The sequence below is a fragment of the Sinocyclocheilus rhinocerous genome, unplaced genomic scaffold (genome assembly GCF_001515625.1).
Source record: "Sinocyclocheilus rhinocerous isolate Xijiao unplaced genomic scaffold, SAMN03320098_v1.1 scaffold140, whole genome shotgun sequence".
Classification (NCBI taxonomy): Eukaryota; Metazoa; Chordata; class Actinopteri; order Cypriniformes; family Cyprinidae; genus Sinocyclocheilus; species Sinocyclocheilus rhinocerous.
Genome location: NW_015642053.1, coordinates 3970900 through 3986691, shown reverse-complemented (window position 1 = coordinate 3986691; position 15792 = coordinate 3970900). Strand labels below are relative to the sequence as shown.

At 36.6% G+C, this 15792-nt stretch overlaps 1 protein-coding gene across 19 annotated transcripts in view; it reads left to right on the top strand.

Annotated features, from left to right (window-relative positions):
* The window catches only part of ablim1b (actin binding LIM protein 1b), an 82476-nt gene that overhangs the window by 13295 nt on the left and 53389 nt on the right, over positions 1 to 15792 (top strand). For 17 of the 19 annotated variants that reach the window (XM_016572414.1, XM_016572412.1, XM_016572401.1 and 14 more), the window contains exon 1: positions 4956 to 5323. The exons of 1 other annotated variant lie outside the window; for it this stretch is intronic. In XM_016572414.1, coding sequence (XP_016427900.1) covers positions 5077 to 5323 — 247 coding nt within the window. In that variant the 5' untranslated portion in view covers positions 4956 to 5076. Of the gene's footprint in view, positions 1 to 4955; positions 5324 to 10373; positions 10751 to 15792 lie in introns of those variants that run through there. One more of the 19 variants, XM_016572406.1, reaches the window with a different exon arrangement.

Below are 15792 nucleotides of genomic sequence, written 5' to 3'. Positions count from 1 at the left end.
ATAGGGTAAATCCTGTATAGTGATTTATCCTATATAGTGCTTGCATAAAGCAAGTGCATACACTTGTAGCTGTTATGTATCTTTGTAAGTCATTGCAAGCCCTCTTTTGAGGCACGCGCAAGCGCACGAACCCCCACCCCGTTATTAAAAAAAAAACAAGTGGGCTCCCCCAAAGTCCACGGTATAGTTCGAACACTGAGTGTCACACATGATCCTTCAGAAATCATTCTAACATGCTAATTCATAATCAGTGATTGAAACAGTTGTGCTGCTTAATATTTTTTCCAGAACCTGTGACACTTTTGTCAGGATTTTTGGATGAATAAAAAGTTAAAAAGAACAGAGCATTTAGTTAAGGTAAGGCATGTTATTCACAATTATGTGTTGTGGCTGGGTTAGGGTTAGGGTTAGGGTTAGGGTATATAACTATAACTATAACTATAACTTTCATAAGCAAAGTGTAGACATTATTTGTAAGTCGCTTTGGATAAAAGCGTCTGCTAAATAACTAAAAGTAAAGGTAAAGTAAAAGTAGACAGGGTGTAAATAAGAGATTCATTGCGCCGTGTAGAGAGCTTCGTTGATTATAAATGTGAGCTCGCGATGAACTAAGATGAGTGACAGCTTTTAATGATTTTTAAGGGAGTTTGTAAATGTGATACTGATTTAATACAATACAATTCAATAAATAAGAAGTTAATATTAAGTGACTTACATTGTCTGACTATAACACTATTTCAGAAGAATTTTTCATTGGCAGTTTGTTAACTAATGAATTAACTAATGTTAACTAATGAAGCCCTAATGTAAAGTGTGACCGAACAATAAAGAATCAAAACACTTTCAAACAATATCTAGGGCATGTTGTAGTCCAGATTAAAATGTAAAAAAAAAGTTTGAAAATAAATAGCCTATTAAGTCTAAATATTTAAGTATTTGGTGCTGTTGAACATCATAGCAAATACACAAATCTGAATGGCTGTTTAAATCATTTAAACACGATTCAGAAACCGGAAGTAGTGCAGCTGCTTTGTTTACAGGGTTTCCGGGGTAACGGCTGCATTTAAAATTATTATTATTATTATTATTATTATTTCTGCAGTTTAGTGCCATTTGCTGTCAGAGAGTGAAAGTGTGCTTTCATCCAGAGCGTCTCTTACATGTTCCGCCATGTGCTTCTCGTCCGCGCTTATTTACATCAGAGTGCGCACGCGTCTTTCACGCAGCATACAGCGCTGTTGTGCATTTTGACCAGTTGATGGGAAAAGTATTCTTAAAATTCATTCAAAATTCGGAATAATTTGTAATATATAATTATTCACGGTATTTAGAAGTGCCCACGATAACAATATCGTGCATATTCATTACCGTGATATATCGCATTACCGAATACCGGCACAAGTCTACTTGCTCATAATTAAAATACTCTGGTTCAGTGTTCACTGTAAGCTAGTCCAGCAGTGTGCCGTCAGAGTTCTTTTAAAACCCTCCACCTCCCCCAGTTCCACCTGTCTAGGTCTGCTACAGAATTTACGTATTCCTGTTCATGCAGGAGCAGCATATCTTACATGCAGGGACGTGCACAGACATTTTGAGGGGCAGGGGCTCAAGTGGAAAAAAGGGCACTTCTCATATTTATTTAAATTTTTTCTAAACAAAACGTTAAATATATGAAGGGTGTGCGATATTGACAAAAATATATCTCAATATTTTATGGGATAACGATAATTAGACGATATTTTGCTGAGTGTGTTATTGTGCTGATATCTTAAGGACTACCGTGGACAGCTGACTCCTAAAGTTTTTGATATTCTGCATATTCTATGTGGTGATCAGTTCACAGCAAAGATAGAAATGAATATTTTCCAATAAGTTTAAATTGATTTAAATTGGGCATTTTTACCTTTATTAGCTGCATCTGAAGTGGCATTTAGATGCATTTACACACTGTATAATGCAGGACATGAGTGTATTTAACCTGCAGTTACAAATGCATTAATACTGTTTTGATATTTTAAACATAAAATGTTTTTAAAAAATGAAAAGAAACTTTAAATGTGAAATTAAAACCGCCAGTACTGTTAATAAGTGAGTCATTGCGAATTAACCGAATCATTTAAACGGTTGATTCATTCAGGAACTAAACAGCGTCATGTTGCTCAGAGACGCAAATTGGAATTATATTTGTTGGCGAAATAGAGCAAAATCAGTCAACATTGTTATAAATATATACATTTCTGCCTCCATATCTTGAATTTTGTGATCATTCTAAATGCATTTTAATAAACTGAATCATGCAGTGAAAGAACGCGCACTGGTCTAACCTACTAGACGTCCTATTGCCTTAGCTAAACTTTAGCTAATTTACATGGTAGCTCTCTCATGAGTCATGGATGTTAGCAAGACAAATTAACTTTTTGTCTTTTAGATAATTAGCTGTAAATTCGAGGCACAGATAGCACAGGTGGTCTTTTGTTCATCACCACTCACCTCCACAGCAAGACAAACCATGCGTTCCATTTGGAAGGGCTCATCCCTATGCCCTAATCCCTTCAAAGGGTTTACCCTCCGGAGTGAGAGCTTCGAAGGGTTGAAGGGTGTAGGGGACCAAACAACTGTTTCTTGAAGTACCCTTCTGCGTCATCATCACGTGCCCACACGGAGGCGCTGTCATCATGCAAAGAATCTGCGCAAAGGATCATGGGAGCCTAAAGTGTCCATCAGTTGTACCCTTCGAAATCCTTCATTCCGAAGGGCCCTTTGAAGTGGCCAGTTTTGAGCACTTCGGTTTGGAACGACCCTTCAATATGGCAGCCATGACTGTTTTCACTCTGAAATGCCCTTCGGAGGGCGATATATCCCGTTTGGAACGCACTGAGACACAGTGGAAAGGGAGGGAGGGCTTCACTTCTGTGGCTCTCTGTCTGTCTGTAATGTGCATGTGCCGATCAATGTGTGCTACACTGCTGTGCTGCAGAGACGCGAGAAAGGCATCGGAACACCACAGAGTCTCAACATTTCCCGACCCGACCTAATATTTTGATTTTTTATTTGTTTGACAGGGAAAGCTGTGCGCAAAACAGAAACACACACACACACACACACACACACATACACACACATGCACACATATATACATATATTCATTTATTACAAAAAAAAAAAACTCTCTCGAGGAAGAAAAAGGGCAGGTGCTCAAGCCCCCTTTGATGTGTATGTGTGCACGGGCCTGTATACATGCTCACAGCAGCAGCAGCATGCATAGCAGATCTAGTTCGCCTAGACCAAATCTATTAACATTGTCATATCCATTAGCATGTTAAAACTATTCTGAGAGCTGTCATGTTTGAAAGGAGAGTCAGTTTTATAAAATTATAAATTTTTTGTGATTTTCAGAGTGAAATCTGTTGTAATCTTCCTTACACAACTGAAATTGTCTTCCAAACAACGTTAAGAACTCTTAAAGTATTCTAAAGAAATTTTTAAATCCTAAACTACTTTTTTGTGACAAAAATAATAAATAAACAAGATTTTTTGTCATCATTTACTCACCGCCTTGTCATTCTAAATCCTGCACTAATTTATTTTTTCTCTGGAGCACAAATGAAGATAATGTGGAAATTTTTTTTTTTGAAAAGTGACTTGTTAATGGGGGAAAAAAAGAGGTGGGATGGAAAATTATATTTCAGTGCTTTGTGAGTGAATGCAAGTTTCTCCAAGAATGCATAACTTTTGTCAGGGAAAACATTTTTTGTGGAACACAATAATCTACAAGCGAATGCAAAAGTTTTTAAATAGATTTTTTCCTCCCATCTCATATTTCATCACCATGTCTCATTAGGAGCTCTGTAAAAGTCATTAGGGTCCAGTGTTGTTTTGGACCCCATTACTTTCATTGTATGAATAAAAACAGTTCTTCCAAAACCTTCTTATGTGTTAAGAAAGTTTGGAACAACTTGAGGGTGAGTAAATGATGACATAATATTCATTTTGGGGTGAACTGTCTCTCCATGTGTTGTGTCAGCTTTCTTTTTTCTTTTTTTATTATCCAAAAAATAACCTATTTGGATGCAGGAATAGTGCACTGTGACACTGTTAAACTTTTAGTGTAGTACTTCTATGATCAATTTTGTGTCTATGACATAAACATAATCATGTGCTTGAAAAAACAGTCGCTGTTCGTGTGAATATGAATGACTCAGTCAGCGGCAGTGCGTTGCTGTTTTATTTTCATAAAATTAGTGTATTGAACAAACAAGTATCGCACACTTTCTGCTTAATGAAAATTGACATTTTTATATAACAGCTATCATATATCTGATAGTGACTGTGGAGATACCCTTTTATGTCCTTGCAAAGTAATTGCTGTACACATAAACGTGTATGTGAGTGATATTAGCGTCTCGGTACGAGCAGCTTTGGTGACGTGCCAGTTTAAATGCGGATGCTTGTTTGGCGTGGGTTTACAAACTCGGATAGAAGCGCTTTTGGTTAGAGAGGATCTTTATTTTAATCAGAAATGTCAATTTAATCAAGCCGATGCATGATTGTATATGTTTTATTTCCTAGTATGTCCATTACAAGGATATTGATGCCTTGTGTTGTATTACAAGAAAGACTCAGTGAAAGCCAGTCACATGATTTGATTTAAATACGATTTAAACTGCAATATACAGCTGCCATTCAATGTAAAACTTTATAATCTTCTAGAAGATGCATCCAATCACAGAGCATTAGGCCGGGATGCATCTGTTTTTGATATTGCAACTTTCATCCGGATTGTATCAGATCATAAAGTCATGACTTCCATGACTGTGCCATGCAGGTGCTCTTTTTCCATTCCACTGAAGATAGTCACTAAAAATACATCGGACCGTAATCTGCTTAAGTAAACCAGGAAGGAGCTCACAGCAGGGGCTCAGCGCTGCTTCACCAACAACACAAATAAACCCCTGTGATCTGGACGTTTAATCTAGTACCTGGGGTTGAGCTGTAACACAACTCACTATTGTGTGACCGGGTGATTTTTATGTTTGTCTTGTATGGTATCTCCTCTAGTGGTTAGAGGGTCCCGCCATGCCCAACTTACCCAATCTTAAGAGCTTTGGCAAGCTGTGCGGCTCCAGCCGCAGCGACGACTCTGTGGTGCTGGACCGGGTGAAGCGCAAGAACTCAGTTCGGAGAATGTCCATTATCGAAGATGGGAACGTGGCTGAGGTGCTCTACCTCATTCCCAAACAGTCCATGATGGAGCAGCTGCCTTTCCTGAACCCTAATGAGTATGTCATCCTGGAGAAAATGGCACCTCCTGACATGGGACCCGGTAAGGGAGGATAGAGAGTAGGAGAGATGCTAGACTCATGCTAGACACTTATTTGCTATCGTAGAAAATATTTCCATTATGTGACTGTTATTGTACTGTTGTGTAGAATAAATTTTTTTAATAAGAAAAATTTTAAAGCTAAAATAAAATAAAAAATAATTTAAGAAGTTATAATTTTAGAATTAAATTAAATTATATTTTATTTAGAATAAAATAGTATTTTTAAGAGAGCAACACTACAGAAAAATAATTGTATTAATGTTTTTTTCTTGTTAACCCCACTGTTTCTTAGGCATAAACTACAATACTTTGTAATATTTTACTTTATTTTATTTTATTATTTCATTTAATTATTTTGTAATTAGTACAAATTAATTTTAGTATGTACATTTTATTTTTAGTAAAATTATTTGTTTTAAAAATGTTTAGATATTTAGAAAAAATAATGACATTCTTTAAATTTTTTCCCCAGTGAAATTAGTTAAAATATTTGAGTAATTTCTAAAATGAGCCAAAAACATTTTTATTGAAGGGATATTTTAGATTTTAGCAGAGCAGCAGTTACGAGTCATAGTGACCAAGTGATAGAGGGGCACAACAATTTGGGATAGCACCGAGCCAAAAATGTAACGTATTACAAAATAATTGAGGAGATAAACAGAGATGCTGGTATTTGTGTTTATAAGGCAGTGGGATGTGAGGCTAATCTAAAGTCTGAGCTGGATCATAGCACTATCCTGCTGGCAGGATTATGGCTGAAATGTGGACACATTCCTGACAAATCTTCCCATTAGTCTGCAGAGGTCTCTTTTTTTTTTACAATCACTCATCCTTATACCCCGTAAAATGCCATATACTGGTATTGTTTCATAATGTACTGTAGTTTTCAGCGGATTTGTCATTGCATCCCGGAGTAACATACTGACACATTTATTTATACAGTCTTAGGACATAACTTATGTCTTAGTAGTAGGCTACACATATTTCTATTTGTGTGTAATCTAATCCACAATACTTTTGTTAAAACTAAACTCTGCTTTTGTTTTTGCAACAGTTATTTTCTAGAACGTATATAAATCCATTCTCATTAGTATGTTCATTGTAAGCTTGCATAATTCAGTGATTTCCAGATGCAGATGACGTGTGTGGTCTTACTGGATGTTATGCTGCTTTATGTATGGAAATATCTTCTGTATATTTTGTGTATATTTTGAGAACTGATGAAATGAGAGATTGGAAAGAGGTTCCTCATCTGCGTAGACGTGCATGGATGCGTAAGCCTGACTGTTAATGTTTGACACTTGTGCTCAGAGAGTGCCAGCTCATAGAAGGGAAACATACAGTGCATACAGTAATTATGGCTCCACTCAACCAATCAATCATTTATAGCCAAGGCAAGTCTGGATCCCCGCTGTGTAGCCCTTCAGGAAGTGGAAGTCAGAGATACCCTGAAGCCAAAGGTGTCTAATAGTGTTATTCCTCTGTTCCACATGTGCTGCTTTTCCATAGCAGAACTGTACTGCAGACATTGTAAGGGTGTGTGTTTGTGTTTTTTGGACAAAATGGTTGGGAAAAATCACTTGAGATGAAAATCACTTTTTTTTGGCCAGTAATGCCGAGTTCACACTGCACGATTTTCAAACTCGTCGGATCGCCGTTGTTTTCACACTGCGTGACTATCTGGGGTAGCATTCAGTTGCTGCTGTGTTCACATTGCACGATGGATCGGCGACAGGGGGTTTCACACTGCATGACTTCACAATAGGAAGAATCGCCGACAGCTCCAGATATTTAGCATGCCAAATATTTTGCGGGCGTCGGCGACGTGTCGGCGATTCCCTCAGATCGCGTCTTTGATAATTCACACTGCGTGATTGTCACTCGCGTGAACGAGCACCGATTTGCCTCCGATGTCGGGCATTTGTCGGCGATTTCACAAAACCTGTCGGCGAGTGAAAAATCGGGCTAATATCGTGCAGTGTGAACTCGGCATAAGGAACCAACTGAAACATCCCAGCAACCATCCTAGAACATGTTAGCAATCACATAGAAACACACGAAAACCCCTAAGAACATCGATATATTTCAATAACTATTATTCGTTTCTATTCGCTGTCTTGTGTTTTAGAATGTCAGAGATATAAGAAAATGATGTTAGTTATTCTGAAACAAGCATTAAAGCATTCATAAAGTAGTCGTAGTAGCATTTTGTGGTGTTGTACATATAAATGGAGAGTAATAACAGTGGTCTAGCTGTGTTCTTGTTGCTTTGGCTCAGTTCATTCTCTTTGCTCTTGCTTGTTGACAAAATATTCAGCTGTTTTCTTCTTTCTAATGATATAATAGACTTTAAGTTCCTCTATTTATCCAACACCTGCTGTCTGTGGCCTTCTCATGCTGACACCCTCTGTCTCTCTCTCTCTCTCACACACACACACACACACACACACACACACACATCCTCCCTTCTTTAAAATTCCGTTAATCTCCTTTAACCATATCAACCCATGTGCTGTTTCCAAGGCTATGGACACTTTTGGCCCTGTTGGCTGGTTTGTCTTTAACAGTGCTATTGCATGTTTATCTGAACCATAATTTTCCTAACCAACAAATGTAATTTCCAACACATCTCAGTTTATGTATTGTGTGGTTATTACATTTTATATAATGGAGTATAATGAGTTGTGCACAAGCTAATTTCATAGCTAGCATTGTATCTCCTGAATACATAAAATTAAATAATATTTTCAATATATTTTTTGTATAATTTGGCTAAATTAAGGCTTTTTTAAATGACTCTTTGATTTACAAGTGATGTTAATCTTTGTAATTGTTTTCGTCACACAGTACACATCATATTTCAGCTGATCTTTACAGTTGTCTCCTTAGTAAACAAGTACACTAACTTTTGAAACTTTATTAGAGGCAAAATTGTTGGTTGTGATGGAAATCATGGCTGAGGGACAGCCACACTTTACATAGTTTATTTTAACAGATTGTTTAGATTATTATAATTAGAACATTTTAATGAAGTTTTTTTTTTTTAAAGAAAAGTCTGATTTGGGACCAGAATAAAATAAAATCTATATACAGTATAGCAAGATTTTCAAAAGTAGTATTTAAAAAAAATGTGTTTTAATATGACTTTTACATCTCAAAAAGATTTTAGTAAAAAAAAAAAAAATTTGGTTTTGATGTAAAAGTGCCTGTAGTTGAAGAAACATCTATACATTTAAATGCAATGGGATACACTACCATTCAAATGTTTCAGGGTCTATAAGGGTCAGTAAGATAAATAAATGAATAAATAAATACATTTATTAAGCAAGGACACAATAAACTGATTAAAAGAGATTCTGTGCTTTTGAACTTTGTGCTTTTTAAAGAATCCTGAAAAAATGTATCACAGTTTCCATAAAAAATATTTAGCAACTCAACCATTTTTACTTTGATAATAAAAATTAATATTTCTTGAACAGCAATATCAGCATTTCAGGATTTCTGAAGAATCACATGATACTGAATTCTGACATAATAGCTGCTAAAAATTCAGCTTTGCCATCACAAGTATAAATCTTAAAGGGGTCATCGGATGCCCATTTTCACAAGTTGATATGATTCTTTAGGGTCTTAATGAAAAGTGCTGACTCCGCCCCTCTCTTCCGAGCTGCTCTCTGAGGGACTGTTTACTTTAGCCGCATTCATCGTGAAACTTGCTAATTAGCACATTATTAGGAAAGTCGATTTGCAAAGATTAATTACAAAACATACTTCTTCTGTATAGGTGAAGCTGGATCATGAATGATTCACGCGAACATAGACGCATTTAGGTAGATCGGGGGCGCATTCCCTTCAAAAACAAACGTAATCCACTGCGTCTTCAGCGGCTCAGATGCCGGGAGTAAATGACGACTGCTATGTTCATTATTACATCCAACAACAGAACACCTCAATCGCTTAGGAGACATTCTTGTTTGCATCTGCTCCGGCGGTGAAACAATGGTGGACTGATGACAGCTCACTCAGGGCGGGTCTAAGGTAAGACACCAGTCCAGTCTGTGCTGAAACGCCACTGTCAATCAAACTATCGTGGGAGGGGCCTGTTTTTGTGACGTCACACAGACCTGAGATCGGCTCGATTTGAGAAAGGGGTAAAGATTTTAGTAGATTAAAAATAAAAACATTATAGGGTGGTTGTGTACACACACTGCCAACACACATTTCAGTTCAAACAACTTGTAAAAGTGCATGTCGCATCCTATGACCCCTTTAAAGTACTGTATATTAAAATAGAAAACAGTTGTTTAATAAATCATACTAATAATCTCACAGCATTACTGTTTATACTGATTTTGATCAAATAAATGCAGCATTGGCAAGCATATAAGACTTTCAAAAACATTTTAAAAAATCTTACTGACCCCAAACTTTAGAACAGTATGTCTCAGTCTCACACAAAATACGGAGCTAAAAAAAAGTGTATACACGTACCACCTCTTTTCTGCGAGTACCAAGACTTCTGGGTAATTCGTCAGAGCAGCCCCATTCTCTCAGTACACGCTATACCCCTAGTGACGCCACTGCACCGTTGTGAATATTAATAACGCCTCTCAATAAGCTCCCCAATTCAATTGTCGGCCTAGTAATCCTATAATCTACAGCCATGACGCGTGGATAGTCCGGAGAGAGACTAGCTGATCCCTCAAAGGCCAGCGATAGCATATCACAGTTTTCCTGTTTTACCTTATACATACAGTATACGTGGGTCAATGAAAGTGAGTTATATTCCAGCTAATTCATCTGCATCAAACAGGTTTGAGTTGTAAAAGCAGCAGTCAGCACTTCACTGAAATAAACACAGCTAATCAGAGCATGTGATGAACAATGGGAGGGAGACAATATGTATGTGTGTGAGAGAGAGAGAATAGGAAAGAATAGAAATGTGCAGTATATTAAACTGAGTCACATGTGCCCGTCCCCTCCATCTCTGTTTGAAGAATTTAAGGTGGTGTCTCGAACTGGGAGGGATTACGGCTGTGGAATCTGCATTTGTCACACACGGCAGCTGCAACCTGGTTATTTCAGAAGAGCCAGGGCAGAGTCCACAAGCACACACACACGGTATACGTGTGTATGAGGAGAGGGGGGGCTGCTCGAGAAACGAAGACCAAGCCAGCAGTTGCTGAGTGGCTGCTTAGTTTGAGAGTGCAAGCTCTTTCAATCCGTTCCTCTGCTGTCATCTTGCCGTTGCCTTGCTCTCACTCGCTCTCTCTTCCGTCGTCTCCTCACGTTTGGATTCAGTGGGGGAATAAAGCAGGAGAACCCAAGGAAGAAAGCAGGCAGGAGGAAGCAGCTCTCTCCCTCTGATCCTCCACATCAGAGCCCCAGCAGACACTGAGGAGCCAATGGTCATGGTGAAGGAGAAAGGTAGCATGGCATTTCACAGCACTGGGTGGGGACCAGGAGAGAGAGCTCATGCAGAGGGAGAAAACCAGGCCAGCATGTGGGAGATTTGCGTGCGTGTAGGAAGGACAGTTTGCTTCTTTAGAAGGATTGCGGTGTATAAAAATGAATGAGATACTGCAGAAGGGAACATAGTGGTACTAGTGATTAACTGATTTTTTGGACAGGGCGATTAATTGGTAGTCATTAAGCTATTCTGAGATTGTTGATAACTCTGCTTGATAGATTTCTCAACAGAAAATAATATTTCACTAATGTTCGTTTGGAAATCTACCGACACTTTTGTCTGGATAGTGTGAATTTTTGTTTATTTTTTAATAACGTGTAAATCAAGTGAAACTCAGTGGATAGTGTGCATTTCTGCTGTCATTTTTTAATTATTATTTTTAAGCATATATTTTGTGTAAAATAGTGCATGTTTTAAATAATTTTGAGTATATTTTGTAATAGTAAAACAACTGTAATAGTGCACTTTTTTATAATGTAAAACTTAAAAATCAAATATATTTTACAATTTATTTTGAGTATATATTGTGTATTTTAAGTGTAAAACAATAAATTGTGTGCATTTTCTGTTTCTAGTAGGCTATATATTGTGTAAAATAGTCATAATGCATTGTTTGCTACCATTAAGTTTTGTTAATTTTATTGGTATTATGTTGAATATGAGCCACCTTGCTCTCTAGATACCTGTGTTGGCATTAGATGTTAAAAAGCTCATGTTGGTCGACCACATAGTGGTGCGAATATGAGAAAGCTTGTGTTTTTGTATTTGTTTGCAATTCTGAAGCTTGCAGTTAATGTAATGCTAATTATGAATTGTAGTCTGTGTTTGTCTTGGGTTGGTCTTAAAGACGATTACTTTACCACTAAATCGCTTCTCAGCATGTGGGCTGCACATTGTGCTATACAAACATAATGTGTGTTTATTATTATCCAGAAGACCATTTTATAGACTTTTATGTTTATATATCACCGTTTGTGTGGTCTGGTACATATTTTACACATTCTAGTCTAAATAATACAGTGATTGCTATGTCTATTGGTTGTGTGTGAATGTGCATAACTGTCTGTGCAGGACTTTTATGCTGGGAGTTCTTTGCGAATATTAAGTGGCAGTAACTTCAGAAGTTTCATGTTATTTGATGAGGGAAGCCGCATTATAGCAGGAACATCTGGTGAATCTTAAACGCTTCATTATCATGTTTACTCAGGCCTCAGGACCACACCGCCTGGTTAAAACAATACAGTGAAAAACACCCCAAATAGGACAAAAAACTGACTGTTACTCAACAAAAGGAGCTTCTGATGGCACAGTTTCTAGCAGAGATGTTGTGTAACACTATGTAGGAATTTAGCAGGCTATTGAATTATTAACTGAATGCAGGCAGTGCACAGTGCGTGCCTGTTTGGGATTTCTCCGGAAAAAGGGTTGTTTCCCGAAGAAAGCCCTTGTCACGACTCAGAGACGGAGGCGAAGGATGTTTTGTAGCAGCGATGTGTGTGTGTTTTGAAAAGTAGATCATGCTTTAGTAAAAGCTAATAGTGGTCTGCGCAGGATGAGGGAGGGGGAGCGAGGGAAAGAGACATGAGAAGAGAGAGAGACTAAGACAGAATGAACTCAATAATGCATTTTGCCTATCGCTGTAGCCATGGCAACTGGGCGATGACTGGTCTGTTGCTGAGGCCGTACCCCATGTGAATCACAGCACAACACACACTGCAAACCCACCTCACACACCTGTATTTACACACAGACACGTGTATGTCAGTGCTTTATGTATATGGCACATAATATGTTCATTAATACATGCATGGAGTTTCTTTAAACATTTATTCAGTGCATTAACATACAGGCTAGCTGCCACAAGCTAATACACAAACAAAAGCATAATAGACATTTCTACAATATTTTAAATGATAAATTCACATTATTTAAAATATATAGTTTAGAAATCTATAATAATAAATATAAACCATATATTAGTGCAATCTCATTCCCCACTGTGCCAGATTTACAGATTGTCCATTTCCTCCATGCATGCAGCTGGGTAGTGTCTGAGCCTAGCTTAGCAATGAAATCACATTCACACACACTCACACACACATCCAAACTCCACTCAACGTTTGCTTGAATACTCTCTGTACTATCAGTGGTTAAATGGGAATGCTCACGTTGGACTCACGTCAAAGGCACATAACTCTGATAACCTTTCCATAAATGGTCACAGAGAGCTTCACATGATTGTAAATGAGACTGCTGATCTAAAAATGTATTGTTCTGTATCAGAAGAATGGATATACCAGTTTTGTAGCCCTATATTTTAGGACAGGATATTTTAGGATAATGATAATTTGCCAAAGACATTGTCTCTAAGGACTGTTTTAACTGCACATATTTATTTCACTACCCATATGAAAGGGTTATAGGCCTAGTATTCACATTGTATGCATAAACTGTTTGTCTGCTACATAGAGTTTCAGTGTTATTGAGCCTATTTTTTGCCCACATAGCACACTGATCTCAGCAGAAATATGTTGGAAATGCTCTTTAAGCCTATTTATCAACCTAAACTTTGACAAAACAGGCTTTTAAGAAGCAATATAAAATTCTAGAGTACCATTGATTGAAAAAATATATACTTGGGCTTGATGTATGTTAACTGCAGTGACAAACAAACACTTTTTATTGAGTAAATATTTCAGAGGATTAAGCCATTTATAGCTACAGTTTGGGGTTTGAGTGTCATTACATGTCAATAAATTACCAAATGAATGTAAATGTGATCTACCTCCTCATACAAAAGTATAATTTAGTCACCAAGAAATTACTTTATTTTCTTTGTTATGCAGCAGACATATTCCGTGTAAAAGCCCTCTGATTTAAATTTTAGCCTCATCATGATATTAATACAGAAAATATAGCACAGCTAACATCTGACCAAAACGTCAGTCGTTTCCTTTTGTGTTAGTGTGGCCCAACATTACTTTCTTAGCTGGCTTGATATGTATTTTATTGGCCTTTTAATGTCAGGGAAAGATCAGAATGACTGTGCACTCTTTAAAGGAAATTATAGAAATCTGTCAGCCACATTCAAAGCAGATATCAAGAAGTCAGATACAGAGACTAATAAGTGTACATATGTGTGTACATGTCATTATCCCTTGGCTATTACACCTGAGGGAACGTTACATCAGTCACTGATCTCAGACGCCTCATAGGCTGTGGTACAGATATGCTTATCACATTTGCTTATCACAGTGGTATGTGTCCTTTGCTCGGTTGGTGAGTAAGCTTTATGTATTTGTGTGCATGCCAAAGAGGATATTTAACTTAATGCTTTAATAATAATAATACTTTACCCTGAGACCCAATAGTTATCTCAAGTTAAATCAGACAGACAGCAAATGGTCTTATGGGGTCAGATTTTAGCATGTTTTTTGAATAAAATCAGCAATAAAAAGACTATGTCACTATCTACGAATTCAGTGATATTGAATCACATATAAATGTATAAGTCTACTGTAGACTCCATTTTGCTGAATTTATTTCAGGTAAAATATGTAAATTCAATCTACTGGGATTGATTCCCGCTACAATATCCCAAAGCCCCAGTATATGACACATTGCTGACTAAAACTATGAGATTTTATATTAGGCTATATATCGATCTTCATCAGCGAAAGGTTTCCACAGCCAAAATATGATGAATTATACTGATAATATTGCACTAGAGAGCACTGGTGCAGTGTTCTGCTGTATTTATTTCACTTTTATTAAGAATTATTTTTACGGAGTTGGTTTTTGACATAGTGTATGTAGTCTTGTACCTGTTCAGTAGATGAAGTTGTTCAAAGAGTACGATAATAGCAGTAGCAGATGAAAGATGAAAATCAATACAATGATACAATCAGTATGTGTAATCATGTTCTACCTTGAAGTTGCATCTATTTTTCATGAATAGCAAGAAACACTTTCTAAGACATGCACTCTTTCAAAAGTTTGAGGTATTGTTTTTTTAAAGAAATTAAAGCTTTTATTCAGCTAGGATGCATTAAATTGATAAAAAAGTAACAGTGAAGACAAATATAATGTTACAAAATATTTCTATTTCAAATAAATGCTTCTTTTGCACTTTCTATTTCTTTTGCACTTTCTTTATCTCCTTAAAAATATCACATTTCCACAGAATTATTAAACAACACTGTTTTCAACTGTGATAATACATTTTTTTCATAGAATTATTACATGTGACACTGAAGACTGGAGCAATGGCTGCTGAAATTTCAGATTTGCTATCACAGGAATAAATTACATTTTGAAATAAAATAGAAAATATAAATAATATTTCACAATATTGCCTTGATGAACATAAAGAGGTGTATGTATATATATATATATATATATATATATATACATACACACATTTACATTTAGCAGACGCTTTTATCCAAAGCGACTTACAAATGAGGACAATGGAAGCAATCAAAATCAACAAAAGAGCAAAGATATGCAAGTGTTATAACAAGTCTCAGTTATCTTAATGCAGTACACATAGCAAGGTTTTTAAAAATCATATAATAAATAAAAAGAAAACAGATAGAATAGAAAAAGAATAGAGCAAGCTAGTGTTAGAGGCCTTTTTTGCTTTTGTTAATAGTATAATAAATAAAAACAAAAAACAAAGATAGAATACAAAAAGATTATAGAAGCAAGTGTTAGTTTTATATATATATATATATATATATAAAAATCTTACCAATCCCAAACTTTTGAACAGTAGTGTATTTTGTTTTATACGCTTCTATAAAAACAAATTGACTATATTGTGTTTCTCGGTCCTGAAGAATGTGGTGGCTATGAATTTTGATATCTGTTCTGTGTCTATAAGATGTCAACTGAATTTATGGCAGCGGTCATGAGAGACGATATTTATCAGGTGCTGCCAACACTGTTCCGTTTTTTCACTCCTCCTCTTGGCCACAGACCCTGTTTGTGAGTCTGG